Source organism: Opisthocomus hoazin, chromosome 21, assembly GCF_030867145.1.
Source record: "Opisthocomus hoazin isolate bOpiHoa1 chromosome 21, bOpiHoa1.hap1, whole genome shotgun sequence".
NCBI lineage: Eukaryota > Metazoa > Chordata > Aves > Opisthocomiformes > Opisthocomidae > Opisthocomus > Opisthocomus hoazin.
This window is the reverse complement of record NC_134434.1, coordinates 6,233,388-6,261,016: the sequence shown is the minus strand read 5'-3', so window position 1 is coordinate 6,261,016 and position 27,629 is coordinate 6,233,388. Positions and strand designations below refer to the sequence as shown.

The following is a 27,629-nucleotide window of genomic DNA, read 5'->3' as shown; positions in this document are numbered from 1 at the left end:
GTGACAGCTGCTGGAAAAGCAATTAGGAGTGGAAACTAGAAAAAGAAAATACTAAAAACAAAGGGGAAGAGAGAAACGAGAAATAAAAATCCCTTTGGTCCTCGGATGCAGGATTCGCCTCGGCGGAGGAAGGAGCGCTTGCTGACTCAGGCTCTGAGCAAGATGGGGAGCCAGCAGTGAAGATTTCCCTCCAGAGAAGGCTCACGTTTGCCCGGTTTCAGGGCACGCAGCTCTCCTGCTGTGGTTCCCCTCGAGACTTGTAATCCCGATGGAAACATGCTTTCTATACGACACGCGATGCACGTGCCATATTAAATACTGCAAAATGTCGTGTTAGCATCTGCGGGCTCTCGGCCAGCTGGGTGGAGGTGTCGGTGCCCGGCTGGGTCATTGCTCCAAAGCGCTGAGAGCCTTCGCGCCGCTGGGACCGGGCTCTGACGTCAGGCTGGAGAGGGGCATGGCCATCGGGCTGGGCTGCGGCGCTGAGCCCTCTCCGGGGCTGCAAAGAGACGACGAGCCCAGACATCTCAGAGCTGCGGGAGACGAATGTCTGATGGAAAACACGTTATCAGGTAAGGAGTTTCATGTTTCTCTTGTGTTAAGTTAAAAATCATACCTAGGGCATTTTCATGCGGGGGTTGTGTTTGGTGATTAATTTTTTCCTTATTAATTTAATACAGCATTATGCTGAATGCGTAAGATCTGTACTTTCCAGCTCTGTTCTCTGACATTGAGCTTCGCATCAAAATGTTGAAGAGGCAAAGGAGGGAAAAGACTCTCCTTTGCTGGGTGTGCGTGGATTTTTCTTCTCGCCCCTGCTGTCCTTTGGCTCTGGGCGAAGAGCCACAGGTTGAGCGCTGGGTCCTCCCAGCTGACCATCCCTCCCTTCACTCCCCCCTCTCCTGCCTTGCTGTCGCCCAGAAAGGCTTCTGAACACACGAACCCCCAAAGTTCACTTTTCTGTACGAATTAAAGTGTTGAACTTTGGCACAGGGCAGGCTCAGACCGATTTTCTTTCTAGTTGAGAGTAGGAAAAAAAAACCTGTTTCAAAAACCACGTGCTAGAGTCCATACAAATTTGTCTTGTGTTTGTCAGGAGGTAAAGACAGGGCTGCGCAGGGGCCAGGGGCAGTTTTTTGTGTTGGCGATAACTGGCAAACAAGAGGGTACGGAGAGAGCACGTCCGCCTCTGCACTGCCCGTGCGCAGGGGTTAATCATTGGCTCTGGGAGAGCCGGCGGCTCCTCTGGGAAGCCCGAGACGCGTTGCACAGGGATTCCTTTGTAGCCAGCATCGAGAGGTTCCTGCCAGCAAGCCTGAAGAGCAACTTGGTTTTCGGAGCTAGTCTCAATACGCTCTGTTAAGTTTTTATTAGAGAGGGGAAAAAAAGTCTGAGGAGGTGCCAAACAGGAAAGCCCTGAGAAGGTGGATCGATGAAGTGCTTCTATGGGACATGCCTTCCTGGGACAACCTCCGGCATGGCACAGCTAGACAGAGGATCCCGGCAGAAGTTACCGCGGTGCCCAGGGAGCGTGTTCCTGGAGAGCAAGAAGTTTGGGTGCGTTCACTGAGCTCTCGGGAGGGAAATGCTTCCAGGGACATCCCGTTCCACAAGTGATGCTCTTGCTGGTTTAAGGCTGCTCAAACACCTTTGTCTCCAAATACATTTCCGAGGTTTGTTTTTGTCTTCTGAATCTGCAGTTTTGAATCTCAGGTCTCGTAGAAGCATCTCTCCTGGTAGGTTTTTTGTCTTTTGGTGTCTAATTTAAACTGAAATTCTTCCTGACCAAGTTCGTGCAGCATTTGTAGGCAGCATCATTTGTTTGACTTTCTGACTTCGGGTTTCAGCTTGCAGGGGCATTTGCTTCTTGCTCCAAAAGCAAAAATAAGATTAAAACTGGTAGAAATTTAGTTGGCATTTTCTAAAAAGTCTTAGATTTGCTTCATCTTTTTTTTTAATGAAGTGTTTGTTACGTCCGTAGAGTTTCAGTGCGGTTTTCACAAGACCAGCATGTTTTCCATGTTATCCGAATACTCCAGCGTGAAGCTTTGTTTACTGCCCCGACATCCCGGGCTGGGCTGCTGCTTTCAGTTCACAATGACAGAAATATAGGCAAAAAAAAGTAGCGCTTCCTAGAAATCCCTTCCTAATTGCCTTCAACCTTCGTCAAAGGCTGCAGCAGGGAAGCACGGGAGAAAGCTCCAGGCAGGGAAAGCAGAGCACCGAGGAGATAAGCCTTGTGCTGACAGTCCGAGGGTAAACAGGGATTCTGGATCCATCACCCCTGGAGTACGCAAATATTTAATTCTTCCTAAAACAAATAATAAAGGGAATAGAGTAGTAGAACCTTTGATGAACTCCAGCTGCCCAGTCCATGAAATCAGGAAGATGTCCAAGGGGAAAACAGCACAATGCGTTTGAGATTGCTTTGATTTTGGGTGTCAGCCATTTTAAAGGATTAAAATACAAATGCATGCTCTGGTGTTCCCTCCTCTGCTCTCCTTCCGGGAAGGTCGTGAAATTGGTCGCTCCGAAATTGCTGCTATTCTTGCACAGGATATTTGCTCCTTGGCCACACTGTTGAAGTCGGAGCTGAAATAAATATTCCCCATAAAAATATCCTCCAATAAATACTCTCTCTCAGAATTTAGGAGGATGTAAAGAAACATATTATTTTTTTCTAAACACTGCCCTGCTTTAGCTATAGTAGAGTTATAATCATTATATCAGTATTTGGGTGAAAACATGACAGATTGGTCTCTCACCAGCCTGCCTCAGGGAGACAGTGGCAGCATTTATTTTAGCCCACTTTTAGCATCTAACCACCTCCTTCCCCCTATAGACCATGTGGGGAGAAGGCGTGTGTGTAATGGGGGTGTGTTAGGTCTAGTTACAATATCGAGAGCAGATGAGCAGTGGGGTTTGCCAGCAAACCACAGGGTTAAGGCAAAACAGAAGTTTGCTGCAAGAAATTCAGGGTGTGCAGCTCCACTCAGATGTACAGCATCAGTCTGAGCTGCGCTTGGGAGCTGAACTTCACGCTGTTGCTGCAGATCATGTATGCTTGAAGTGCTTTGAATGACTGCATAAAAAAAAAGAAAATTAAAATTTACGTCTTCTTTCTCCTATAGGCCATTCAATCCTTGCGTTTGTAGTACAGGACAGACTGGCTTTTCTGTTGTTAATTTTACGTAGATGAAGAATCAGACTACAGCCAGTTGAATGCCCTTTCTGCAAAGCCTCTTTGGGATGAAGAAGGACAAGTCTGTGATTCTGTGCACTTGGAAGAGGCAGCTGAGTCCAGCCCAGCTCTCTGTTCCCTTGTGTGATCTTGGACTAGTTCCTTTGAACTGCTCCTTGGTTGTCCAAACCGTAAAGTGGAGAAAAGCTTTTAACCTTTGGCAAGTTATGGCTTCCTCTGAAGTGGCGTTTACCAGAGCAAATATATTAACTTCCAGTGATCTTTTTTATTCTAAGTGATGTTATTTTCTTTCTCATCCTAGCTGGGAAAATGCAGGGGATATTCAAGAGAGCCTCGAAAATATTTCAGCAAACCTGTGCTCTCCTATGGAAAAATATTCTTCTGGTGTGGAGGAAGAAGACAGAAAGTTTTCAGGCAAGTATCTGTTCTTCCAAAGGGAAGTTAGGATTTCCACTATGAAGTAATTTTAGGCTGGATTGTTTTTACGCTAAGTAATATATGAGAAGCCTCTGCTGGGAATTCGGTTCTCTGGAAAATGTCAGCATTTGCACCTCTTCCCGTGACACCACACTGTCACGGCATAGTGAGGGCTTGTTGCCTTCGTTGTTGTTGATCCCGTTTCTGCACTGTCCAGAAGAACACAATGTCCAATTCACGATTACGGGTGTAAAATTATCAGCAGACCTCATTGGCTCCGGTGCTAAGAAAACATGTTGTTCACTTGGAACGTTCCTCATGTTTTCAAATGATGACACCTGTGAAATAGCTCTTCCTCGCTTACAGAAAGAAGGCGTTCACGGCCAGAGGAGCCGGACCGTGCTCCAGATCTGCGCTGGATGAAAAGGGCCCTTGGAGACACCTTCCATACCACCCAACCTCCAAGTCACTGTGCTGCCACTCACCTTTGCATTTCCTTCCCTTCATCTAGGAATGGATTACTTCGGTGGTTTTTCTCTTAATAATACAAGCATCATCAGGTATGATATTCCACTACCCGCGGCGAGAAATCCCTTACGGCTTCCTCGGACGTTTAGATGACCCTGCCTTTAACGCTACGGGAGTTACACTCGCGTACACACCTGTAACAAACACCACCAGGCGAATTATGAGCAAAGTGGCTTCGGATTCTGCAATGACCGGTAACGCTGCTCTTAAATCCTTGTTATAGCTGTGGGGCCTGAACTGACCCCGACACGGTCCTCATTGTGGTGGGGGGAGAAAAGCATTTCAACAACACCATTTCTGAGGGTACAAACTGTGGTTGACGCCTGTTTTCATGCTGTTGCGTGACTCATCAAACTTTCAGCTGTGCTGGTTTTAGTCTTTTTTTTATTTTTTTCTTTCTTTAATGACAGGTATGATAATAGAAGAGGTGGAAAATGAGAAAACACTGGACACAAGAGGAATTTTGGAGGAAGACATTATTGGTGTTGTTTTTAAGGATGACTTCTCCTACTGTCTCAGATTTCAAAGCTTCGCTCTGGCATCTCAAAATGATGTCTTTGAACACATCGGTAACAAAATAAATGGAACCAGAGAACTTGATTTTACGTTTAAAAAATGCTTAGATGGATCTCTGTGCTGCCATGCCACTCAGCAGGGATCAAGGCTGTATGTGTTAATGCTTTAGGAAAGATATTAGATAGAATTTGGGGTTTTGTTCACTTGGAAGGAAACCAATGTCAGGGAAAAAAAATTTTAAGAACACATACGTGTTATCCACAGTCCTTGTTGTCCCTCTCCCTTCTCTGTCTTGCCACGTCAAATCACTCCCTGAAAATGAGCATCCTGTGTGCACTAATGTTCTTCTAACATATAGTACATGGACATGTACTTAATACATTAAAACATAAATCTGCACACACATTGGTCCATCGTGCTTCTTATTTGACCAAATTCACCCCTATTTACTGCCTGAAAGTAGTAAAATATCCAAAACAAAAAGGAGTTTGAGCCTGGGCTCCTGCCAAAATAGGAGAGCTGAGCGTGGCTGGCTCTTCTGCACCGTGAAGACGGGGCCGATGCCGCATCAGGTGGCCCATGGAGGCAAAGCCATCAGCTCTCAATACCATGTTATTCTTGGAGAAAATTGGCTGCTCCAGGAAAAAGGCTGAGCAAAACTAAATCTTGATTTCCTCTCAAGTCAAACGCATTTTTAACCCCTCACATGTACATAAGCATATGTATACACATATATAGAGAGAAATATCTAGATCAAATTCTTCTTTTTTTTTTTTCTTTCGCACAGATACCTGCTTCAATTTTTCATCAAGTAACTGCGAAATCCCTTCGTACTGGTATGCGGGTTTCCTATCGGTGCAGTCCAGCATTGATGCAGCACTCATAGAAGTAGGATCCTGATGGAAAATGTGTTTTCTGTTCTTTCCAGAGTTATTTGTAAATTTAAAATCCAACCAACCAAAAAAACCTCACCAAACAAAAAACAAACCTGTTCATTTTCTGTGATCATTAACTTTTTGAATACATAGTGTGATTCAAAAGTTAAAAGAATAATAGATCATTCTCATGGCTCAAGGCAGCATTAGTGTTTATTACAAGGCAATACAAGAAGGTACTAAATAGTGAGGTTATTTGCCACTTATAAATGTAACATTGTTACCAACAAACTAATAATTTTAATGCTTACGAAAATGTGTTTGTTCTGATGTTGGCTGTTTCATTACAGAAAATCAAGTTAATGGCTAATTTCTTTTATTTAGATGAAAACAAACCATTCTGTCTGGGAAGAGATGAAGTCACTTAGCGGCGTTCGTCTGAAATCACCCGCGATCAAACCTATGTATAAACTGAATTATATTTGGTTTTTTATTTACGTTATATTGTGCTTCTCCCCATACATGTACTTCTTATCAGTGAAAGTTATTAGAGAGAAAAAGAAGCTCAAGGTATTAATGAGAGCAATGGGTTTGCAAGATATCGCATTCTGGTAAGTCTCATAGACATCTACTGTCTAATTACAGCAATTGTGTTATGTATGTAAGGTGTGTGCTGGCTTGCAGGATGGCTGTGGGTCTGGTTCACCCACCAGTCATCCCCCAGACCCCAGCAGCCTAACGGTACGTCTGGGCTCTCTGGAGTTTTCCATGTTGTCAAAGGAAAACCTCTCCTGCTTTTGTCTGTAACGTACGGTTTGCTGGAGGACCTCAGTTTCCCAGCACATTGCTCTGATACAGGATTGTTTGTTTGTTTGTTTGTTATGCTTAGCTCTGCTCTCCTCCCCCCAAAAAAGAGAAAGAGCCTTCCTCATGTAGCAAAGATGCATGTTGCAAGGTTCTTGGTGCTGAGGTGTTGCTTGCCTCCAGGAAAGGGGTGGATGCACGCAGAGAACACAAAAAGTGAAGAAACAACAAATTTTGGAGACAACTGCAAATGATGAAGCACAGGAGGGACATAGGGTCTATCAAAACAGGCTTCCAAAGCCTTCTGAGCATGAGTATTTCAGAGCGAGAGTAAGTGATTGTAAGTGAGAGTAAGTAAGAGTAAGTGATGCTGGCTGCAGAGCCTCTGCTGAGATGCCCTGTGGCTCTTCGCTGCCATCGTTGCATCTGCAGACCTTTGGGTAGGTGCAGGACAGTGATATTTGCAGCTTTCCACTCTGGAAACTGTAAACAGAGGTGTATTTGGAATTACAAAGTATTTGAATTAAAAAGAATGTGTCTTGTATTGGCTACATTATGGCAAGTGCTGTCCTGTACAGAGGCAAAAATAACTGTGCCTTCGTTTGTAGGTTATCCTGGAGCCTGCTGTACACCGTTTACGTTTCAATAACGTCCAGTCTGCTGACGCTGATCACAATTAGAGAAATAATCCATGATCACAACTTTTTTGAAATATTTTTTTCCTATTTCTTTTATGGCACGGCATCTGTAAGTCTGCTTTTGTGTTCTTCAATCATGCACAGTTTTTTCCATTTCCTAATTAAAACATCTGAAACTCAGAGACTACGGAGTACTCTTGGGCTGGGCATTATACGAGAAAGTAACAAAAACTTTTCCACTGCTGGATTTTATTGTTGTAATTTGGAGCTGAATATATCACACCTATTATATTTTAGGGGATTCTGACTTGAAATCAGAGTAGAGAGAGGTGCTAACACCAGCATCAAAGTTAAGGCTGGGGCTTCCTCCTTGCATCCAGCCTCCTCGGGAGGCCGAGAGGGGTCTGATCTGTCTGGCCCCATGGACCTGTCCTAAACATCAGAGCTGTCTGCTCAACGACACGAGCTTTGTGATGCGCCATGTGCGTCTGTAGAGGACAACTGAGACTCAGCTGGGTCTCTAATTTTGCTCATTGGATTTTCATGTTGCTTTTTTTTATTCGACAGCAGAAATGCATCCTGCTAACAACTGGTTTTCTCTGCTGCAGATTCACTTCTGTTTCATGCTCAGCTCATTGTTAAACCAGCCGAATATTGCCAGTTTTGTGGGATTTGTCCTTCACATCATCTTTGGATTTCTGGGCTTTTTGACATTGTTCAAAAAACTGCCACTGTCTTTGGAATGGATTTTTAATCTCTTCAGTCCTTTTGCCTTTACAGCTGGCATCTCAAAGGTATGTTCAAAAGAAAGCCAGCACATCATAAAAGATCAGCCCACAGCAAAGATGCTGCAGACTTCTGCCGGATAACAGTAGTTGCCATACGTAATTTGCATTGCCATAACAACCCGGTCTTGCCCCTCTGCCCTGGATGTTTTGTAAAAAGAAAACTTGATTCCAAAAAGTACATACTAATTCATTTCAGGAAAAATTTCTTTACTGAAGGAGTGGTCAAGCATTGCAACAGGCTGCCCAGCGCAGTGGTGGAGTCCCCATCCCTGGAGGGGTTCAAAAAATGTGTAGAGGTGGCATTTCAGGACATGGCTTAGCAGGCATGGTAGTGTTGGGGTGACGGTTGGACTTGATGATCTTAGAGCTCTTTTCCAACCTTAATGATTCTATGATTCTATAACAAATATAGTTAGACTCACAAATTTTACCAGCTCTGTATGTTCAATAAATTTCAACCTGTGGAAAATTATTGCAGCAGCAGGATGTGTCTGGTGAGCACCAAGGTCTGCAAGAACCGTGAGGTCTTGAAGTGCTGCCCCAGCAAATACTGTGTGAATCACTCTTCTGGTGTAGTAACTTCTTCTGCACAATTTTGAATTCAGCTTACTGAAGCACTTCCCATACTTGTGGTAATAATAGAGTGTTGCCCTGCTTGGAAACAGCATCACGATCACGAGTGGGCATGGATTTCTAGTAAAAATGGTCATGAGGATACAGCAGTGGCTTACACGTAATATTTCTAACTAAAGGAAATGTTGCAGCTGATTTGTGCTTTTTTCCCCCCTAGGTGGTAAAATTAGAAAAATACGGAGCAGCCTCTACACCGGAATTGTACCCTTTCTTTAACCTCTACCTCATACTGACCCTGGACAGTGTCTTGTATTTGCTGTTGGCCATCTACTTTGATAAGGTTTTGCCGGGTAAGTAGAAATGTGAGGGAAAGAATACAAATAGCGGCAGGGTAGAGCTGAGGAAGCTGTCATCTATGTGGAGCAGCATAAAAACGTGTCCTGGTAGTGAGCTGGTCAGGTTGTGGAATGGCATCTTAACAGCAATGAGCTGTGCCATGTTATGTGAGGGGCTGAAAACTGGGTTGGTTGTCTTGCTCAGGAAAAAATGATTGGGAAGAATCCTGTTTTCCCAGAAGCTGGGTGCATGTAGCTACCTTGTCTGGCCCTGCCTCCAAAACAGGCTCCAAAAGAAACATTAGATCCTGCAGTGAGGCACTGAGATCCTGTACATCTACTCCAGCAGCCCTAAGCACTGGGTTGAAAAGGATGTTGTAGGACTTGACCTGATTTTCCTATACCTTCTAGGCCAAAGAGTTGGTCAATGAAGCCTCTGCTGTGGTTGCTCCCAACCTGCGTTTACAGATGCAGACGAGTGGACAGCTTTAATTGCAGAATTTACCAATCCTTTTATGCTGCTGAAAGTCGATATTCTGCCACGATAGAGGAAGAGATGGCTGGACATGGCATTTGCCAAAGTTGAGCTGACCCATAGCAGGTTTTGACTGATATTTCACCTTCTCTGTTTCTGAATTAGGCAAATACGGAGTACCGTATCCGCCTTCCTTCTTCCTGAGACCATCGTACTGGTTCAAGCCCAGGAGTGGGTACCTGGGGGTGCAGGCTGGCGGTGAGAGCAGCCACAATCCTATCCTCAGCAATAACATCGAGCCGATGCCTCCAGGCTTTGATGGGAAGGAAGCAATCAGGTAAAGACTCCCCGCAGGCGTGAAAAATAGAACACTGCGCTTTACGTTTGACTCTAGAGAGCACTGGTGAATGTTAGACTGAGCTGTCGAATGTACACAGGTAAGGTTAGTGGCAAATACATGAAAGGGAGGGCTTGTTCAGTGTTTCGTTCTGCTCTGGAGCTAGATTTGAACATTTATTGGACGTGGTGCATCTTCTCTACCAGGGACCGACTCGCTTCCCCGCGATCTCCTCTTTGCAGAGCAGCAGCAGTGAGTCTTTCCCCTTCCCCATCATCTTTAAGAACACTGCTGCTGGAGCGTGCTGCAGAAGATACAGTTATCTACATCCCTACGGGGCTAGCTTGGCCCGTTGATATTGCTGCCCATTGCTTGTTACTAAAAAGCAAATACAGATCTGCTACAATAATAGCTAGGTCATCGCTTTTAATTGTATCACCACAAGTTACCTCATTCCCTAGAGCCTCCTGCTTTCTTCACTAAGTGTTCATTGAGTTCGTCTTTGAAACTTTTTACGCATCTTTTGGAAAAGCACATTAGTTAATTCTACTTTTAAGTGTACATGAAGTGAATGATATAAAACGATTCCTTCAGATGGAATTGCTGTAACCCCCAGTGGCAATGAGCAGGACCAGTCTGAGGAGGAGGTTGAGAAATGTTCTCCTGATAGTTTTCAAAGGTTACTTTGAGGCAAAGGAAACATGCCAAAGCTGTGAGATTAAATAGTAATGGCTTGCTTACCTTTCCTTTAGACTAAGTAATATTGAAAAAATATACAAGAAGAAGGACAAGAGAACCGAAGCTTTAAGTGGTAAGAGAGGTTTTGTAACTCCTAATTTCATTTTTCACTGGATATGAACCCAAACTGTTCTGAATTGTACTGGACATACTTTATCCTGCCTCCAGCACTGTTAAAATGCATTATGCAATGGTTATTTCTGCTGGGAGAAATTACTGGCAAATTTCTACCAGGTTGTTATCTTCCTGTTCACTCCAGAAAAATCACTATTTATTATTTTTTGCAACAGCTGAAGTCTTCTTAAAAGCTGTGAGATTTACATCCAGGAACCACTCTAAAAATGTTCTTGCAAACCTCCCTTTCAAAATGTAAATTATTTGGGGCAAACAAAACTTGGTTTTTTGGTCCCTGGCTATAGCCAAGTCTGCTGTCACTGGCTGAGCAGTGTTCTCCAAGCACTTACACATCTGCCAGGTGCAGGTGTGCAAGTAGTTGGCATAGCCATAGCATAGTCATTGGATATTTGTTAAATGCCTTTGTTTAACCAGAAGTGATGGTGAAAATATCAATGTGGTCTCAAAGATTTATACGGGTTTAGATAATCCCAACCCCAACAACCCACAAAAATACAAAATAAATCTTTTCTTTAAAAGGAAATGAGGTAGCAAAATCTGGCTGCTTTGAAATAATTATTGAGATCTCATGTTGGAAAGGCTATGGGCTCTTCTCTTTTGGTGGACTCTCTCTTGAGCCACGCTAAAATAAAAGGTTATGAACCTTACGGAAAACAGAACTCAAAATTCTTTAAATATTGAAGTTAATACACTTGTTCCCTCAATTCAATTGAGACATGGCTGCAAGTTCCTTACGAAGTTTAGTCCTAACTTCCGAAGATGCAACCCATGTTTTTGGATCTGTGGCTTTGCCTCTCAGCTTCAAATGAAATGTCTCTCCTCGGTCACACTTGGCAGCAAGCTACAGGTACAAGTCTGTTTCTCACAAACTTCCAGCCTAATGTGACCCTATTTCTATTCTAGGTTTGTCCTTAAGTGTATATGAAGGCCAGATCACTGCGTTACTTGGTCACAGTGGATCTGGCAAAACTGTTCTCTTAAATGTGCTCAGTGGATTTTCCAAGCCTTCAGCAGGTAAGATGTTGGAATTGAATGCTGAAGAGAAGCTGTTTGTTTTTTCAAGCGTAAGCGGGCAAAGACTCAAAAAAACAAGGTTTCCCTCAGTTACTCAGTCTGGTTTGTTGTCAGTGCAGATTGCTGCTTCATCACGAGCTTCAGGGCTAACGCATCCCTTGTGGATACACTCATGTGTGCAAGCACACATAGATGGTTATTTGTCCGTCTGGATGACTTGATGTTTTTCATGAGCTGCATACCTATAGGAAATATGGTTTAGTTCTTAAGGGAGAGATTTGGTGCTCTGAAATATTTTTGAACGGTATTAAAGGTTTGGACAACACTAAGTTATTTTGCTTTTATTTTTCAAACACTTGAGAAACACCCACAATGCTGGGATTAATGTCAAAGATATGAACACACAGCAGTCTGCTTTCCCTTATAACTGGGAAGTAATGTACAGTATGAAATTTTTTTCATTCATTCCAATGCAATTCATTGCAATCCCAAACACAAGTACAGGCTGGGCGGAGAGTGGCTGGAGAGCAGCCCCGAGGAGAAGGACTTGGGGGCACTGGTGGATGAGAAGCTCAAAGTGAGCCAGCAATGTGAGCTGGCAGCCCAGAGAGCCAACCGTATCCTGGGCTGCATCAAGAGCAGCGTGGGCAGCAAGGCGAGGGAGGGGATTCTGCCCCTTTACTCCACTCTCATGAGACCCCACCTGGAGTCCTGCGTCCAGCTCTGGAGCCCCCAGCAGAAGGACAGAGATGTGTTGGAGCGGGGCCAGAGGAGGGCCATGAAGATGATCCGAGGGCTGGAGCACCTCTCCTCCGAGGACAGGCTGAGGGAGTTGGGGCTGTTCAGCCTGGAGAAGAGAAGGCTCCGGGGTGACCTTAGCAGCTGTCAGTGCCTGAAGGGGCTTACAGGAAGGATGGAGAAGGACTTTTCACAAGGGTGTGTAATGATAGGACAAGGGGGAATGGCTCTAAACTAAAAGAGGGCAGATTTAGATTAGATATTAGGAAGAAACTCTTCCCCGTGAGGGTGGTGAAACGCTGGCCCAGGCTGCCCAGAGAAGCTGTGGCTGCCCCCTCCCTGGCAGGGTTCAAGGCCAGGTTAGATGGAGCTCTGAGCAACTTGGTCTGGTGGAAGATGTCCCTGCTGATGGCAGGGGAGTTGGAACTAGATGATTTTCAAGGTCCCTTCCAACCCTTACCATTCTCTGATTCCTATGTGCAGGTTCTGCAATGATATACAACTACAAAGTGTCTGAAGTACAGGATATGGAAGGAATTCAGGCAATGGTTGGGATTTGCCCCCAATTTAATTTGCATTTTGAAGCGTTAACAGTGAAGGAAAACCTGAGAACTTTTGCTCACATCAAGGGAATTCAGCGGAAGGAAGTAGAGCAAGAGGTTGGTATGTGCTTGTCTGACCGCTGTTTTACAGCATCTTGGACACTTTGAGCTTGCTTTGTAGAAGATTATCACCAGCATTTTGTTCTGTGGAAATGAGAATAGCTGTCATTTAGGGGAGCAGTGTTTTTTCAATTCTTTCTTATCCTCATGTCGTAAGAGTTAGAATTCAGATCTGAAGTACTTATCTCTAAGTAAAGCCATTTAAAGCAGATCGTTTTAAAATCCTGAAGTTTTGCTCTCCTGTACTGTGTGTAGCCATATATTAATTAAAATATGTATGAATTAAAATGTGACCAGTGCTTTGGAAACCTGGCTCTTGTCTTTGTATGTTGCCAAGGTGCAGAAAGTTCTCACAATGTTGGACCTCACTGACCTTCAGGATGTCCGCGCCGATACTCTGAGTGGGGGACAAAAAAGAAAATTGTCTCTTGGAATTGCAATTTTAGGGAATCCCCAGGTAGGGACCAGTCGTATTTATACACTTGCAATGCGTATTGCTTTAGGACATGGTTTTGCATTTTGATTTGACACGCAGACATTTGTACTTTTCCCCTGGCACTCTAAGTCTGATGATGAAATGATTCACTTGACTGCTGGATGGATCAAGGAATTGAGGTCAATGAGAACCGTATTTTGAATGAAAAGTGTGACAATATTGTAATAGGAGAAAGAGCAATAAAAATGGCTGATACTTGAGGATGCATTTTACTCTTAGGGTGAGATCATAAAAAACATGAAATGAGATGATGTAAGCATGGAAATACGGGTTTGGACACGTGGAGTTCTGATGTTGTTTGGCTTTGCAGGTGTTGCTTTTAGATGAGCCGACGGCTGGGTTGGATCCCTGCTCCAGGCACCGTGTGTGGAGCCTTCTGAAGGAACGCCAGGCCGGACGCGTGACGCTCTTCACGACCCAGTCCATGGAGGAGGCCGATGCTCATGCTGGTGAGCCCAGATTTGCACACCATGGTTGACTACAGTTTGAAAATGCGGGTTTCCTGTTGCAAAGCCCAAGTATGGGTCCTGCCACAATGCCGTCTGTGCTTGCTGGACACATTTGGTCTGAGAGCGACCACCACCACCCAACCCAGGCTGAGCAAAGGCTAAAACTGGACTGATGTGCCCTTCCAAAAGCTTGCTCATGCTCTGCTCCAGGATGAAGCAACTGCATATTATCTGGATGTACCGCTAGCAGTACCCACACAAATTAGTGATATTGTTTGAATTAATATCTTTCCTGTTTTCTTATTGCTCCCAGGCTGCCTGGGAAATTTTCCATAAGCCTATAAGAATACATAATTAAAAGATTAACCTTCGTGCTTAGGAGAAAGACAGCAGTTCAAAAAGAAGAAAAAAACCTTCAGCACTGGCTTGGTTTTACTTCTCTTGACTTCATTATAAAAATGCCTGTTGAGTTCAGAAGGAGCAGAGTGAGGTCAGCCTACTGCACTGTTGTAAATCCTTCCTAAATCCTTTGTATTCCTACCTCCTTAGATCGGAAAGCTTTTCTCTCAAATGGGAGATTACAGTGTGTTGGGTCATCTCTGTACTTGAAGAGAAAATGGGGAATTGGCTATCACTTAAGGTAAATAATTTTATTTTTGGTCATCACTCATTTCATAAAAAGCTTCTAGTTGATGTGAATATTTTCTTCTAGACTCTGTGTCTCTGTAGATTTTCTATACAGAGTACTAGAAAACTTGACAATTCATTTTAGAAGACTTTTGAGGCTGCCAAAAATATCTTGCTTTGGATAGCAAGCTGCTTTTCTTTGGAACCCAATCTTGAAAGCTCGGAGCATGTAGCTAAAATGACTTTGCAACCTCCTTCGCAGCCAAAAGGGGACCAGAATAAGATGAGCTGCAATTTCCACATACTCTGTGGTGCCAGAGTGACGTACAACGGCTTTGACGTAAAGCCCTTTTTAGTTTGGATTTTAATTTCTGTGTGCTTGGTGTAGCAGTACTAGCCAGGCTCATCATTCTTCACCTCAGCTATTTCTTGCATGCGTGGCAAAACAAGGGGCACTGCAGATGTCTACAAAAACTCACACCGAAATGCCGCCCAGTTTTAGAGGTTTCCCTATAGCTTGAAGAACAACCACTGGCTTTGTATTTTAAATGGATGATGCACATGGGTTTTTTTCTCATTTAGTATTATAGCTGTTGCTTTTTTCATACAAACAGGGTGCGCATAAATGACCTGTGTGACCCAGAGCTTACATCATCCCTGGTCAGACAGTACGTCCCCAATGCTACACTCAAAGGACAGAAGGCAGGCGAGCTGTGTTACAGCCTACCTCTGGAAAACACGGACAGCTTCCCGGGTAAGAAAAGCCTGTCGTTGTGTCAGGGTTGTACAGGGAAGCCAAGCGGTGGGAAAAGCAGAAAGCAAAGTTGCTGTGAAGGGAATACGTTTATTCCCTTGTCCATACTGCATGGGATGAGGAAGTCCAGAGCTGCATAAACATTGGCCTTAAAGGAAGCCTCTGATGGAGACGCCAATATCAATACTGCAGATGAACAAAAGAAAATCCACCAACTAATCTACAAACTAAAATCCACTGAGTCTCCTCTGATGAGATTTCTCCCACCAGGAAGGCCCATGGTAATCAAGAAATCTGAATTTTCTACTTACCTCTAAAGAGCACAATAATTTTGCCATGGCTTTTAAGTTATGGAAATTAATTATGTGAATGCTAGAAAGTACAACGTTAATTGTGCCAGTCTGAGTTTCTGCTCGGCACTAGCCTTGGTCGCTGGGCTGAATCTGGCTTTTTCTGTTGTGCAGATCTGTTCAGCCATCTCGAAAGCCACCTTCTGCAGGGGGTTGTTAATTATGAGGTTAGCAGGACAACCCTGGAAGATGTGTTCCTGAAGCTGGAGGGTGAGGAAGCCGTTGGTCACGAAGGTAGAACATTGACTCCCCTTTGACGTGTGGCACAATTAAGGTTCCATATATACATATGTTTTAACTGAATATGTAATGTGTTTCTGTTAAATGTGAATTTTGGTAGGTTTTGGTAGGACAAGGATTGCAGTTGCATTCAGCTTTCCTTTAGTGAAGGACAGCTTCTTGAAGAAGTCTAGATGATCCAGCCTCTACTTCCCACAGGCTTTTAAGCACATGAATTAAGCCTGATGTTGGAAGGGTATTTGCTTTTGAAGGGTATACTGCCCAGACCAGGTATGGGAAGAGATAAACTAGCCAGAAGGCATTTCACAAGGCCAGTGAAAATGTTGCATGCATTGTCATATGAGCCCAGGTTCAGCCAGTCTGAATTCACCAATGTAAATTATGTTCTTGGTAAATTATGGCCACTTTTCTCTGCCCTTATTTCTTTTCTGGCTAAAAATGAGAGCATTCCTCTATTTGGAACAGAAGATCCTTGTTGATTGTTTGTACTTAAACGTGTCCTTTGAATGCTCTTTGTGGATAATGATGTTTCTTGTGGTGAACACGCAGAAGACAGAGACCTCGAGGAAAGGGACCAAAGCCTCCCGATGTTTTCCGAACAGGGGAGTGCGGCATTGAGTGGGATGGCGCTCTGGAGGCAGCAAGTCTGTGCCGTGATGAGAGTTCGCTTCTTAAAACTAAAGCATGAAGGAAAGTTTCTCAGGTCCATGTAAGTATGGGAGCTCGCCTAGTCTGCAGCCCTTGTGCTGGCTTGGTGCTTTCCAAAGGGTTTCATCGTTCCCTTGAGTGACGGAGGGAAGGCTTAAATACTGATGGAGATGTTCGGAAGCTAAGTAGGTGGGAAAAGTTTAACAGCTGCAGTGATAAAGACAGTTAGAATTGACTGGTAGAGCTCTGAATTGCTTAAGTTTTAAATTTCCCTTTGTCTTTCTCAACACAACTCTCACAATTAATTAAAGGTGGAGCTCCCATGGACCCACTTGTGGTCTCTTTTTCCATTTAGATTGCTGTTCTTTGGAATGTTTATCCTTCCAATACTTATGATTTTTGTTGGATTTCAACTGTGGGAGAGCCTCAGCAACTGGGAGATCACAGCTAGCTCGTACTTTCTTCCCACTGGAGAAAAAATTCAAAATAAGTCATCAAATCTTCTCATCTTCAATGATACAGGTGAAGAAGAACATGTGATGTTGATTCGCTTTCTGTACCACTCTGAGTCCTCTTAGAGTTGATAGACCAACTTGCCTTGTTCTTCCTGTATGTTCCTTTATATATTTGTGGCTTTGGGAAGTGGTTTTTTTTTTTTGAGCAAAAGCAAATCCAGTTTTAGTGATAACTGAGGAGCTGATATTTCAGAGTAATGAACCAGGCAAACTAAAAAAAAAAAAATAAAAAGTGGTAAAGACACTATGGAAACATGCGTTGTATTTAACTGGTTTTGTTAGGAAATAAAAAAAGACAATATAAATTTGCTTAGTTTCTAAATGACCTTTTTAACATACCTCTGCTTTGCAAATGGAAAGTTATCTATAAGAAGCTGTTTATACTTAAAGAAAAAAATGTAATTATTCTAATTTCTGTTCTTGACTTGACTTCAGGATCAGAAATTGAGGATTTCATTGCTGCTTTGAAGACTCAAAACATAATACCAGAAATAACTCTCAAGAAAAACATCACAAGCATTCCACTACACAATGGAGCTATAAAAGTATCCCTGAAAGGCAAGGTGAGTGATATTATTTTCTTTTTTATTCCTGTATATCAACAGGATTTTCTGAAGTGGGTTTAAAAGATGCACAGCACAATACACACACCAGCAAAAGGGAGAAAATTTATTTGACATATTAAATACTATCAGTCACCCCATTTGTGGGAAACCAGGATTGTATTTGGTTCTTTCCACTGTATGCTTTTCTAGAGTGATCTTTACAGAAAAGCATTAGTGCAATCTTCTATGCTTTTCTCATAAATTATTGTCTCTGTTAATAACTTTACTCGTGGTACCGGTTAGCACACTTCCAGGTCTCCGCGTTCCCGCCAATAGAACTGTCTGCTTGCGTTTGTCATTGCTTTTCTCTCATCCCCTCACTGCAGCCAGCTCTTCCTCACACCTCTCATGGGTATGAAGGTAACATCTTTTGCTCTTACATCTTCAGAGCTACCGGTTCACGGTCATGTGCAGTGCAGAACCCATCAACTGTTTCCCCATGCTCATGAATATCCTCAGCAACACCTTCCTACGGCTCTTCAATTCCACTGCGCGCATCCGCGTCTGGAGTGAGCCCTTTTACAATGTGAGTGTCCTGCCTTTCTTGGTGATAATTACTTGAAATAGCCATGCTGAATTGGTAAGGACTGGACGGGTTGGAAACCTGGTTGGATGAGGAACCTCCGAGGGCTGGGGTCAGTGGTCCCACTGCTGGCCAGTTCCTGGGAGGCATTGCTCAGCAGTTGGTTCTGGGGCTATTTAATGAGAATTTTCTCTGCAGTGTTTAAGAGCTCTGTAGGGTTTCAGTGCCATTAGACATTTAAGCTTATGCTATGTGGCAATATGATAGGAATACAACAGCAATGCTTGCAAACCCCACCTTTCTTCAGCATCCATTTGGCAAGAATCAGCATTGATCTCTATCCTCAACAATTTTCAGTAATTCCAATACTTTTTGCGAATTTTAAGATGCTAAATGCCTTTTTTTTTTTTTAATTGCCTGGTTTTGCATTCTTAAACACAAATGACTTGCCATTAGTGTTATTGCTTACTTGCTCATTAAACCGTCCTATGAGTATCGAGCTAGCCAGATTTTCTCTGGGCAGCTGGTGATTATCAATGACTTCTGAATTTCCTTTCCGCAGACACAAAACCCAGAAGTAAAGAGTAATGTTTTCTTCATCTGCCTTGGCTATATGCTGAGTTTAGCTGCAGGTTTGCCACCTCACTTTGCAGTGAGCAGCATGGAGGATTACAAGGTAAAAAGCATGCACTGAAAGTGGTCTTACACAAGAAGTGAATGCAAACACGATGTCTCCGGAGAGCAGTTCGTGTGCTGGTGGGCTGGCCAGCATTTCTAGGTAGGATGCTAGAAAAAATACAGCCACACGAGTACAACATTGTACCAAAGCCCATTACCCTGCATCTCAGGGAATCAGCTTGGGCTCGGATCAGTTTGGGTGTTAATAAAGAGTTTGGGGTCAGGAGGATTTTTTTTTTTTTACTTTTTAAGAACGATGTGTTTTTAAACAACAGTAGAACTAAGACAGAATTGAAAGTGCTTGGAAGGGAGAGGAGGGCTCAGCCAGGGAAGGGAAGAGCGAGGGTAATGGAGACGGAGGAGGATCAGGAATGATGTTTTGGGCTCTGCTGAATCACCTCCCTCTTCCCATTTGCTTTCACAGCTCCAGGCTCGTTCCCAGCTGCGGCTCGCAGGGCTCTTCCCCTCGGCATACTGGTGCGGGCAGGCTCTGGTGGACGTCCCGCTTTTCTGGGCCCTGATGTGTCTCATGTTTGGGGTCCTGCTACTCTTCAACCGCATCTGCCCCTTGCACACCAACACTGTGTTGCCCCTGGTGAGCTCTTTGCATGCAGGGAACATGGGCAGACACAAATACCTCTCCCTCATTTCACAGTGAATTTTTGCATTAAATATTTTAATCAAAACGGGCTGAAGTAGGCAGGTTTTCATACACCCACATCCATCTCCTAGTCACTGATATCAGTCTCTCTCTCTAGATCATTTGTGCCATTGGTTATGGAGTATCTCTTGTCCTCCTCGTCTATTTAATTGCCTTTACATTTCGCACGGGACGAAGCAATCGTTATATTTGGTCTTTTATCTTCATTCTGGTAAGTGAAGTGAATCTTCACTCTGAAGTGTTTGATTTGCACATCTTGCCACTTGAGGTTTCACTTGAAATATACTGATAGTGGAATAACCCAAAACAGTGAGAAACAGCCTATTTTTTGGCAACAATGCATTAATATTGGAAATACTTTTTCTGCTTTATTCCAGGTGAGTTTCACTCTCTATATGTTCAGTGAGATACATGAAGCACTTTACTTCACCTTCTCTACTTTGATTCCTGTGTTTCCACTGCTGGGCTGGTTGAGCTTCTCTACATCAGTAAGTAAACATGTCCTACTAAACTCAATAATGGTCCTAATGGTGCAAACTGGAAAAGCAAGCGGCACTTTCCAAATTCCCTGTCTCAAAGTGCCAACAGTCAAAAAGGCAAAGAAGGAGAAAAGACAACAGAATAAGAAAAGGTCTAGACTGGGGAGTGAGACAAGGGGCCGAGATGCTGGAGCATATCCAAAGAACAACAATGAAGCTGGTGAAGGGTATGGAGAGCAAATCTTATGAGGAGTGGCTGAGGGAACCAGGGCTGGTCAGTCTGGAGAGAAGGAGACTGAGAGGAGACCTTATTGCACTCTGCAACTGCCTGAAAGGAGGCTGTAGTGAGGGGGATGTTGGTCTCTTCTCTCAAGTACTTAGCGATAGCGTGAGAGGAAATGGCCTGAAGTTGCACCAGGGGAGGTTTAGACTGGCAATTAGGAAAAATTTCTTCACTGAAAGAGTTATCAAGCGTTGGAACAAGCTGTCCAGCAAAGTGGTTGAGTCACCATCCCTGAAGGTATTTAAAAGGCATGGTGCTTAGGGACATGGTTTAGTGGTGGACTTGGCAGTGTTAGGTTTACAGTTGGACTCCATAATCTTAAAGGTCTTTTCCAACCTGAATGATCCTACGATTCTAAGATTTGTCTTGTTAATCCCTTGTTTGATTGGGATATTTTTGGTTTGTTTAGTTGCAAAAAGCTGTTACAATGACTGTATTTTGGCAGCCAGGGTAGCATGGGAGGAGAAGGTGATGGAGTGGGAAGACCTGGAGGGATGAAGTGAGTTGACAGAAAGATGTGACAGGACTGGGAAGAGAGGCGCAATGATGGAAAAGGTTGATCAAACCTGGATGATTTGAGGCACAGCTGTATTAGCTGCAACCAAGGAAGCCTCAGCATTTTGAGGCAGTATGAGCCCAGAAAATCAGTATAGATCAAAGCTCCTTTCCATCCTGCAGAAAAGCTAAGCATCCCTACATCCCACACCCTGCACCGAGCACACCGTCTAAGGAATTTTTTCTAATCGTTATTTTTTTCTTGTAGCATTTCCCATTGGTTAACAGTATTGGTCCTCTTGAGTCATGGAATGACATCTTCGTAGCTGCCTTTGCAGTAAGGAGCAATTTGATGGTGGTTGCTTTGGAAAGGATGACTGTTCTAGCGCGATGGACTTGCACTGGGCTTGTGTAACTCTCCCCATAAATAAAGCATGGGTTATGTGGTCAAAGTTTCACATTAAATGTTGGCAAGGGAGGTACATCCAGGTAATCACAGGTTTGTGTCTCCTGTGACCCCTGAATACTGTACCAGATGGGGAAAATGGTGGGGTGGATGAAGTGGAACTCGCATATAAGGCAGAGATACTATTAATCAACTAATCAGTCTAAGGCTACTTCTACAAAAGAGAGATGTGGTCTCTGATCCTGGAGGATGTCTGTTGGGGTGCAGATTATCTAGCTATAACTGCAGTATGAAGTCAAGGCTCTTGCAAATAATCTGCATATGAGATAGAAAATTATGCAAAACATCAGTTCAACTTCTTCCCCTTTTGGACCTTTTCAATTGCTGAAATAAATGAGCTAGGTCCCTGCATCCCCTTATAATTAAAATTAATTGAGTGTGTTATCTTGTCTTCATACAAACCTAATTCATTGTTGTTTTTTAGCCTTACATCCATTGTGTGATTCTTGCTTTTCTCCTGCGCTGTTTGGAGATGAAATATGGAGAAGCAGTTACAAGACTTGATCCCGTCTTCAGGTGTGTCCCGGGCAGCCGGGTGCCAGGGTGCCTTGTGAACCACGGTTATCCCGGTCTGCAGGGTGGGCTTGGTGCTGGACAGCCAGGCAGGACCCTCCTGGCTCACCCCTGACGGCAGGAATGAACTTAAAAACATTTTGCTAAGTGTGGATAAAGCCCATATTTGTAGTTTTAACCAGTTTACCTGGAGAGGAGGAAATTGAGGACAAAGGGAGGGGGTTTTTTTATTCCTTTGGGTCGTTACAGTTTCCGACTTTACTTACTGGAGTTTCCCTGAATGTGGCAAATTCCCACCCAGCGTGTTGCAATAGAAGGTCAGTTGAACTACAGTGTCCTAGAGAGAACAGTAAATGTGATTTAAACTTTTTCTTATTAAGATTCATAGCTGAGGTTTCAGGACATTTCACTACAGCTGGCTAAATTAATAGCTACAAACTGAAATCCAGCATTTTATCTCCTTTTCAAATGGGTCAGTATTGCTCTCTGCAGGACAGAGACTTTCCCTAAAGCATCGTCAGGCTGGCGTCATCTGCTGCTTGCTCTCTGCTTATCTGTTCCCAGCAGCATGTGACTGCCTACCTAAGTCATGTGGGAGAAGACTTGTGAAAAGTATTAAATTGTCAAACATGAACAAATGTGACTCAGCCAGGAGTTAGATGCCCAAATACCTTTGAAGACCTGTCCCGTGTATTTTAATTCTCCTTGAACAGATCATTGGCATGGTAAAGCAGGGGACCAGTCAATAATCAGTGATGAAAGAAAAGCCAGATCTGGCCTTTATTTTCTTATGCACGTAGTGGGATTTTTTTTCCCCCATGAATAAATATTTGAGAAAACACTGTCTGTGGAACAGCTCCCTGAATTCAAACAAATTTTGCGAGGTGCTGCATTGGCACTGCCCTTGGAGCAAGCTTGTAAAACCAAGCCTTTTTGGAAGCAACTCCTGGTGACACCATCTCTCCTCTTCCACTCGTAGGATCCAGCAGAGGAGACTGGTGGCCCACCAGAACAGGGACCCCCCAGGGGAGGAGTCCCCAGAAGTCCAGGCGGAGAGGGAGAGGGTGAGGAGCACGATGGCCTCCGTGCAGCAGGAAGAGGTGAAACCAGCCTTCCGGCTTGTTTTCTTTTTCATTGTCCATCTTCAGGTCTGTCTCTGCCTTCTCAGCTCATGCACGTCTTCTTTACTGATCTGATGTCCAAGTGCACATCTCGCCATCCAGCCCACGGTCCCTCTGGCAGCAGAGGGAGTTTAGCTGGCACTAAAATTTTATTCCAATTCTGCTTCTTTTCCTTTTTTTTTTTTGTGTTGCTCTGTTTCCTGGATTTTTAATTTAGAAATTTGCTCTGTAAAGAGTCATACTTAGCGGTAAGAACAGATGAGCTGTCTCATGGGACAAGCGAAGAATTTTTGTTTTCTGCTTCATCTCTTCACAGGAGTCGGTTATCGTTGTCAACAGTTTGCGCAAGGAATATAAAGACAAGAAAGCCAGTTCCATCTTTAAGAAAAAGAAGAAAGTTGCTGTCAAAAACCTCTCTTTTAGTGTTAAAAAAGGTTCAAGTATTTTACTGCACCCCCTATAAATGACTAAAATCAAAAGTGAAGGTCACATTTGGAGATCATATTTTTGTTACAACATTCTTGTGTGCATCCAGACCCAATGCACCTGCACTCCTGCATTCATAATTTTAATTTACTGGGAGAAGTTAATGAACAGCCCTTTCTCCTACTGCACTTCTAGATATTGCCTAGCACACAGAGAAGAAGGTCTTATTAATAGTAATTATTATTAACAGTCCTTGTGTATTTGTTCCAGGAGAAGTACTAGGTCTGATAGGACCCAACGGAGCTGGAAAAAGCACAACTATAAACATGATTTCTGGAGACATAACAGTGACTGCCGGGGAGGTAGGTGATTCCTTTGGAGCATCTGGGGGTTGATCTTGATGCCTTTATAGACGATGTGATAAGGCAAGCTGGCCAGGCAGCCCTTAAGGCAGGGAATTTATGTACGTGCAACCCTGGATATTTACGGAAGTAAGAAGAAAGTTGATTTACTCAAAGCACGTTCTAGTTTACATCAAAATCAATGTTACAGATTGAAGGGTTTGAGCTACACAAAGTCTTTGGTGTGCATTTGAAACTTCTTGTGAAATTTCACAAGCCTTGTAAGATATGTTGACATCTTAAAAATAATTAACGCTCTTCATACACAGCCTTGCAAAACCAGGAAATTGAAAACGAATGTGAAGAGGGTTGGGTAACAATCTGTCAGTTAATTATATGCAGGATGATTAATGACATGTGCTGGGGAGGGGAAATACCATTGATGTTAGAGATTTGGGACTGAATGTTTGAAATAGAAAAGTGTTACTAGGAAAAGATCTCATGTTGGTACTATCACCCGAAGTTTTATGGTAGTAAATGCTGTTTGGTTCTGTGAAAGCACTGTCCTGGATTCAGATGAGCAGAAGTTGTGGTAGACGGAGATGATGACTCCAGTGATGCTGCACTTCCTTTACCATGTGCTAATGAGGTTCCTCACAGGACAGGAGAAAACATTTCCGCGTTTCCAAGGGCTTCATTGACTGACCCCAGAACATCACACTACAGCTACGGAGGTGTCTGTGTTTGTGCAGGTGCTGCTCCAGGGCCGTGATGGAGGTGCGTCCTCCCCAGGGCCAGGCAGCCCGGGGTACCTGGGCTGCTGCCCGCAGCGGGACCCACTCTGGCCAGACCTCACGGTGCACCAGCATCTGGAGGCGTACGCTGCCGTGAGAGGCATGAGGAAAGACGAGGCAGCTGTTACCATCAGCCGGTACAAAGCCAAATGATTTTTAGCTTTGGGTTCTTGCTCTCTCCAGAGATATAGGACAGGGAAAGGTTTTTCTGCTAACAAAGTGATTAAGAGACAGCACCTTTGGCTTCCTTCTCTTTACCTTGGAGAAACGGGATCTCCTTCTGATGAGAACTGCTACTTTATACTGTTCTCAGTCCCTTGTCTGTGAAGATTTTAACCCTAGTTTATCTAGAAAACTTCAGAAAAAAATTAAACCTGCTCCAGTTCATGTCCAGTTACGCAAGCAACCCACTTCTCTCATTAGCTGTGCTTACACTCATGAGTTTCTGCAAGAATTCCTTGGTTTACCATCTGAGCTAGGAGCAGAATCAGCAAGTAACCCAAGGTGATCCATATCAGCCAGAACATGTATGTTAGTCTCTGGTTCCTCAGTACCACAGCATTAGCAGAGATGGTTGTTTCAGTATTTTTCCTTTCCATTCCCCACAGCATAGCAAAGGCCTTGGATCTCCAGAAGCATTTAAATACCCAAGCTCGGAGGTTGTCTACTGGAGAAGCCAGAAAGGTACGTGTTAGATTTGTGTTTGGTACTTGAGCTAAACCTGCTCTTTCTTCCTTGAACATGGTGCGCAGAAAACCTTCATTTAAGCTCGAGAATGTGTTGGGTTCTTTGTGCCAGTGAGAGGAGAATATGGTCCCCGATGTTGTAAAAGTTTAATTTTTTTGTTTCACAAAGTAGAAATTTTCTTCTTGGAGCAAAGCCTAAAATTCAAGTTGAATAAAAATCTCTGCAAATTTGATGTTATCATGGAAGATCCTTATGGTTCAAAGGGTTTCTTCCTTCTAACACAGAAGCAGATACAGCAGAGTGGCTTGCTGGCATGATTTGTTTTCATGAATAGCTTTTGAATCCAGGCTGGCCGGATCCCCACTCTCGCGCACTGTGTGTTTAATAAATGCTAACCACAAATTGGATTTACAAGGTAATCGCCCCTTCATAGCCCACCACATGCATCTGTCAGTAAATGGGATGAAAACCACTTTCAGATTTTTGGCAGGCTTGGGAGTTTTGGGCAAAGCTGGTTTTGGGAGATTAAAATGTTAACTAAGAACACCTGAGGTGTTTTTTTTTGAATGCTTGTTCCTCTTGAATTTTGGAATCAAGAGCTTCACCTTCTTGAAGATTAACAGGATTTAAGATGTAGCAGGACAACTCGCCAGTTTTGCAGGCAAAGTAAAAGCAGACCTGACCTGACCTGACCTCGGTGTCTTTCCCATTTCAGCTGTGTTTCGCGCTGAGCGTCCTGGGAGATGCGACGATAATGCTTTGGGATGAGCCATCCGTGGGCATGGACCTGAAAGGGCAGCGCCGCATGTGGTGAGCAGCCCTGTTCCAGTAGAACTGGGAAGCGTATAACAGATTTCAGAAGATGGGTCTTACCCTCCCTATTGTAGTAACCATCGGGCGGGCAAAGGGGTTCTGCCTTGGTGGCAATGTACATCTGTATTTTCCCTTTTTCCTAATGCATAGGGGATGGGGTACCACTCACTAAACTCCTTACTCTGCAGACAGTAAGCCCTTGCTGACCACCAGATGTAATCTTCATGGTAGTGCACCAAAAGATTATGAGTGGATTCCAGCTGAACCTATGCATTTGGTACAAAAGTGAAAAATTCCTGGTTCATCAGAGCATGAGAAAGAAGTATAGGTAGTTGTTCTTTTTCATCACTCAGCCCTAGTGCTTGCTCTAGCTTTTCATGAACAGTTTACAACGAAAGTGTAAAATTTCGAGGGATTCTTACATGACAAATTGCAATGTAGCATTGGCATTCACGTTATCTTCAAGCAAAGTAACCGAAGTGGTTTAAACAGCCATCCACTTTTTTATAGTCTTATCATTTCAGTTGGCTTTTGGGAGGGAGATGCAAACCAGGAGATTTTCTTTGGCTGTTCCTGGGAAGTAACTTCCATCCCTCTGTTCCCAGGAAAGTGATTCAGACCATCATGAAAGGCAAGGAGCGGGCAGCCATCCTCAGCACGCAGTACCTGGAGGAGGCAGCAGCGATGTGCGACCGGATGGCCATCCTGGTGTCGGGGCAGCTACGGTGGGCACCAGGGTCTCATCGCTCACCGGGATGCCACGTGATTTTTAGTCTGGGGGCTTTTTTTGGCCTTGTTTGTTTGTTTTTTATTCTTATCTAATAGAAAATGTAGGTTTGGTTTGTCCTAAGTGTGTAACAAACACCGTTTTGTGAGGAGGTAGGTTGTGTCAGCAGCACAGTATAAACTGATGATGAATAAGAGGACGTACATCTGCTGCTCATATCCAGTGATTGCTTTGTTTGCTGGTTATGATGACTTCAGAACTGCTTTCCCTCCTCTGCAGGTACATCGGTTCCCTTGAGGATCTGAAGAGTAAGTTTGGCACAAGTTACCACCTAGAAGTCAAAATGACAGACACGGGGCAAAGCGATGTGCTCCACGCCGAAATTCTGCGCCTCTTCCCACATGCAGCTCGGCAAGAAAGGTCACTACCCCGTGGGCTGCACACCCAGCCCGGACTTGTGCTCTTACTGACCTTGTGCAGTGATTCACCTGGGAGTACAGGAACCCTGCAAGCACCCCTAATCCTTGGTGCTGAGTGACGAAATGATCAACTCATTTTTTTATTGCTTTTTCAGGACTTCTTCTTTGCTCGTCTACAAGATACCAACAGAAGATGCACTACCTCTGTCCCAGTCTTTCTCCAAGCTAGAAGCAGGTAAAAGAAAATAATTAATGAAGTTTGAAGATTGCTTTCATGTTGCTCATATGGATTTGTTTTTTAACGATGCCTTTTCCATCCCTCCACAGCTAAACAGAATTTCAGGCTTGAGGAGTACAGCTTGTCACTGCACACTTTGCAACAGGTAGGTTGATGTAGAAGTTACAGGTTAGAAACTACCTTTATAAAAAGGTGTAAATACTGTCAGTCCTTGACAACAACAGGGTCATTTCTCTGCATTGCAGGTGTTTGTAGACCTCACCCAGGACCCAGAGGAGCATGACCTGGATGCGGCATCTGATGGGGCCGTGGAGCGGCGACCACTTCACCCCTGAGCCCTTGCAGCAACAAAGGAAAATGTTCAGTGTATTTCATCAGTGTTACTGATACGTGTGATCAAATGCAGCCCTAGGACTTGGTTACCTGTGCCGCATCACATACAGCCTTGTAGGTTTTCTGCCTCACAAAGAGAAATAGATTTATTATTTTAATAAATAAAGCCTTTA

The 27,629-nt window shown here is 43.8% G+C and overlaps 1 protein-coding gene across 3 annotated transcripts; it reads left to right on the top strand.

The window, feature by feature from the left end:
* Positions 1-27,629, top strand: LOC104335931 (ATP-binding cassette sub-family A member 9). 3 transcript variants are annotated; one of them, XM_075440612.1, is made up of 39 exons: positions 1-572; positions 3,504-3,616; positions 4,131-4,341; positions 4,558-4,716; positions 5,451-5,551; positions 5,923-6,149; positions 6,951-7,089; positions 7,589-7,774; positions 8,559-8,691; positions 9,317-9,488; positions 10,241-10,299; positions 11,265-11,375; positions 12,597-12,772; positions 13,113-13,232; positions 13,582-13,720; positions 14,270-14,360; positions 14,962-15,101; positions 15,566-15,685; positions 16,241-16,400; positions 16,695-16,861; positions 17,290-17,417; positions 17,848-17,985; positions 18,545-18,658; positions 19,085-19,255; positions 19,419-19,532; positions 19,699-19,809; positions 20,847-20,915; positions 21,469-21,560; positions 22,537-22,657; positions 22,995-23,112; positions 23,375-23,466; positions 24,198-24,376; positions 24,848-24,923; positions 25,642-25,736; positions 26,345-26,464; positions 26,746-26,886; positions 27,041-27,120; positions 27,213-27,268; positions 27,369-27,629. In XM_075440612.1, the coding sequence occupies exons 1-39, from the start codon at positions 458-460 to the stop codon at positions 27,456-27,458; spliced, it is 4,944 nt and encodes a 1,647-aa protein (XP_075296727.1). In that variant the 5' UTR covers positions 1-457; the 3' UTR covers positions 27,459-27,629. The 3 variants fall into 3 exon arrangements, with proteins under 3 accessions (XP_075296727.1, XP_075296728.1, XP_075296729.1); XM_075440613.1 differs by having other exon boundaries at positions 532-572; positions 3,132-3,616; XM_075440614.1 differs by lacking the exon at positions 1-572 and adding an exon at positions 1,510-1,557.

Bases quoted from the DNA above. Each gene is read 5' to 3' on its own strand.
- LOC104335931 (XM_075440612.1), top strand. From the start codon at position 458: ATGGCCATCGGGCTGGGCTGCGGCGCTGAGCCCTCTCCGGGGCTGCAA. The intron at 6,150-6,950 runs GTAAGTCTCATA...CTTCGTTTGTAG, and splicing joins TTGCAAGATATCGCATTCTG to GTTATCCTGGAGCCTGCTGT. The intron at 19,533-19,698 runs GTAAGTGAAGTG...GCTTTATTCCAG, and splicing joins GGTCTTTTATCTTCATTCTG to GTGAGTTTCACTCTCTATAT.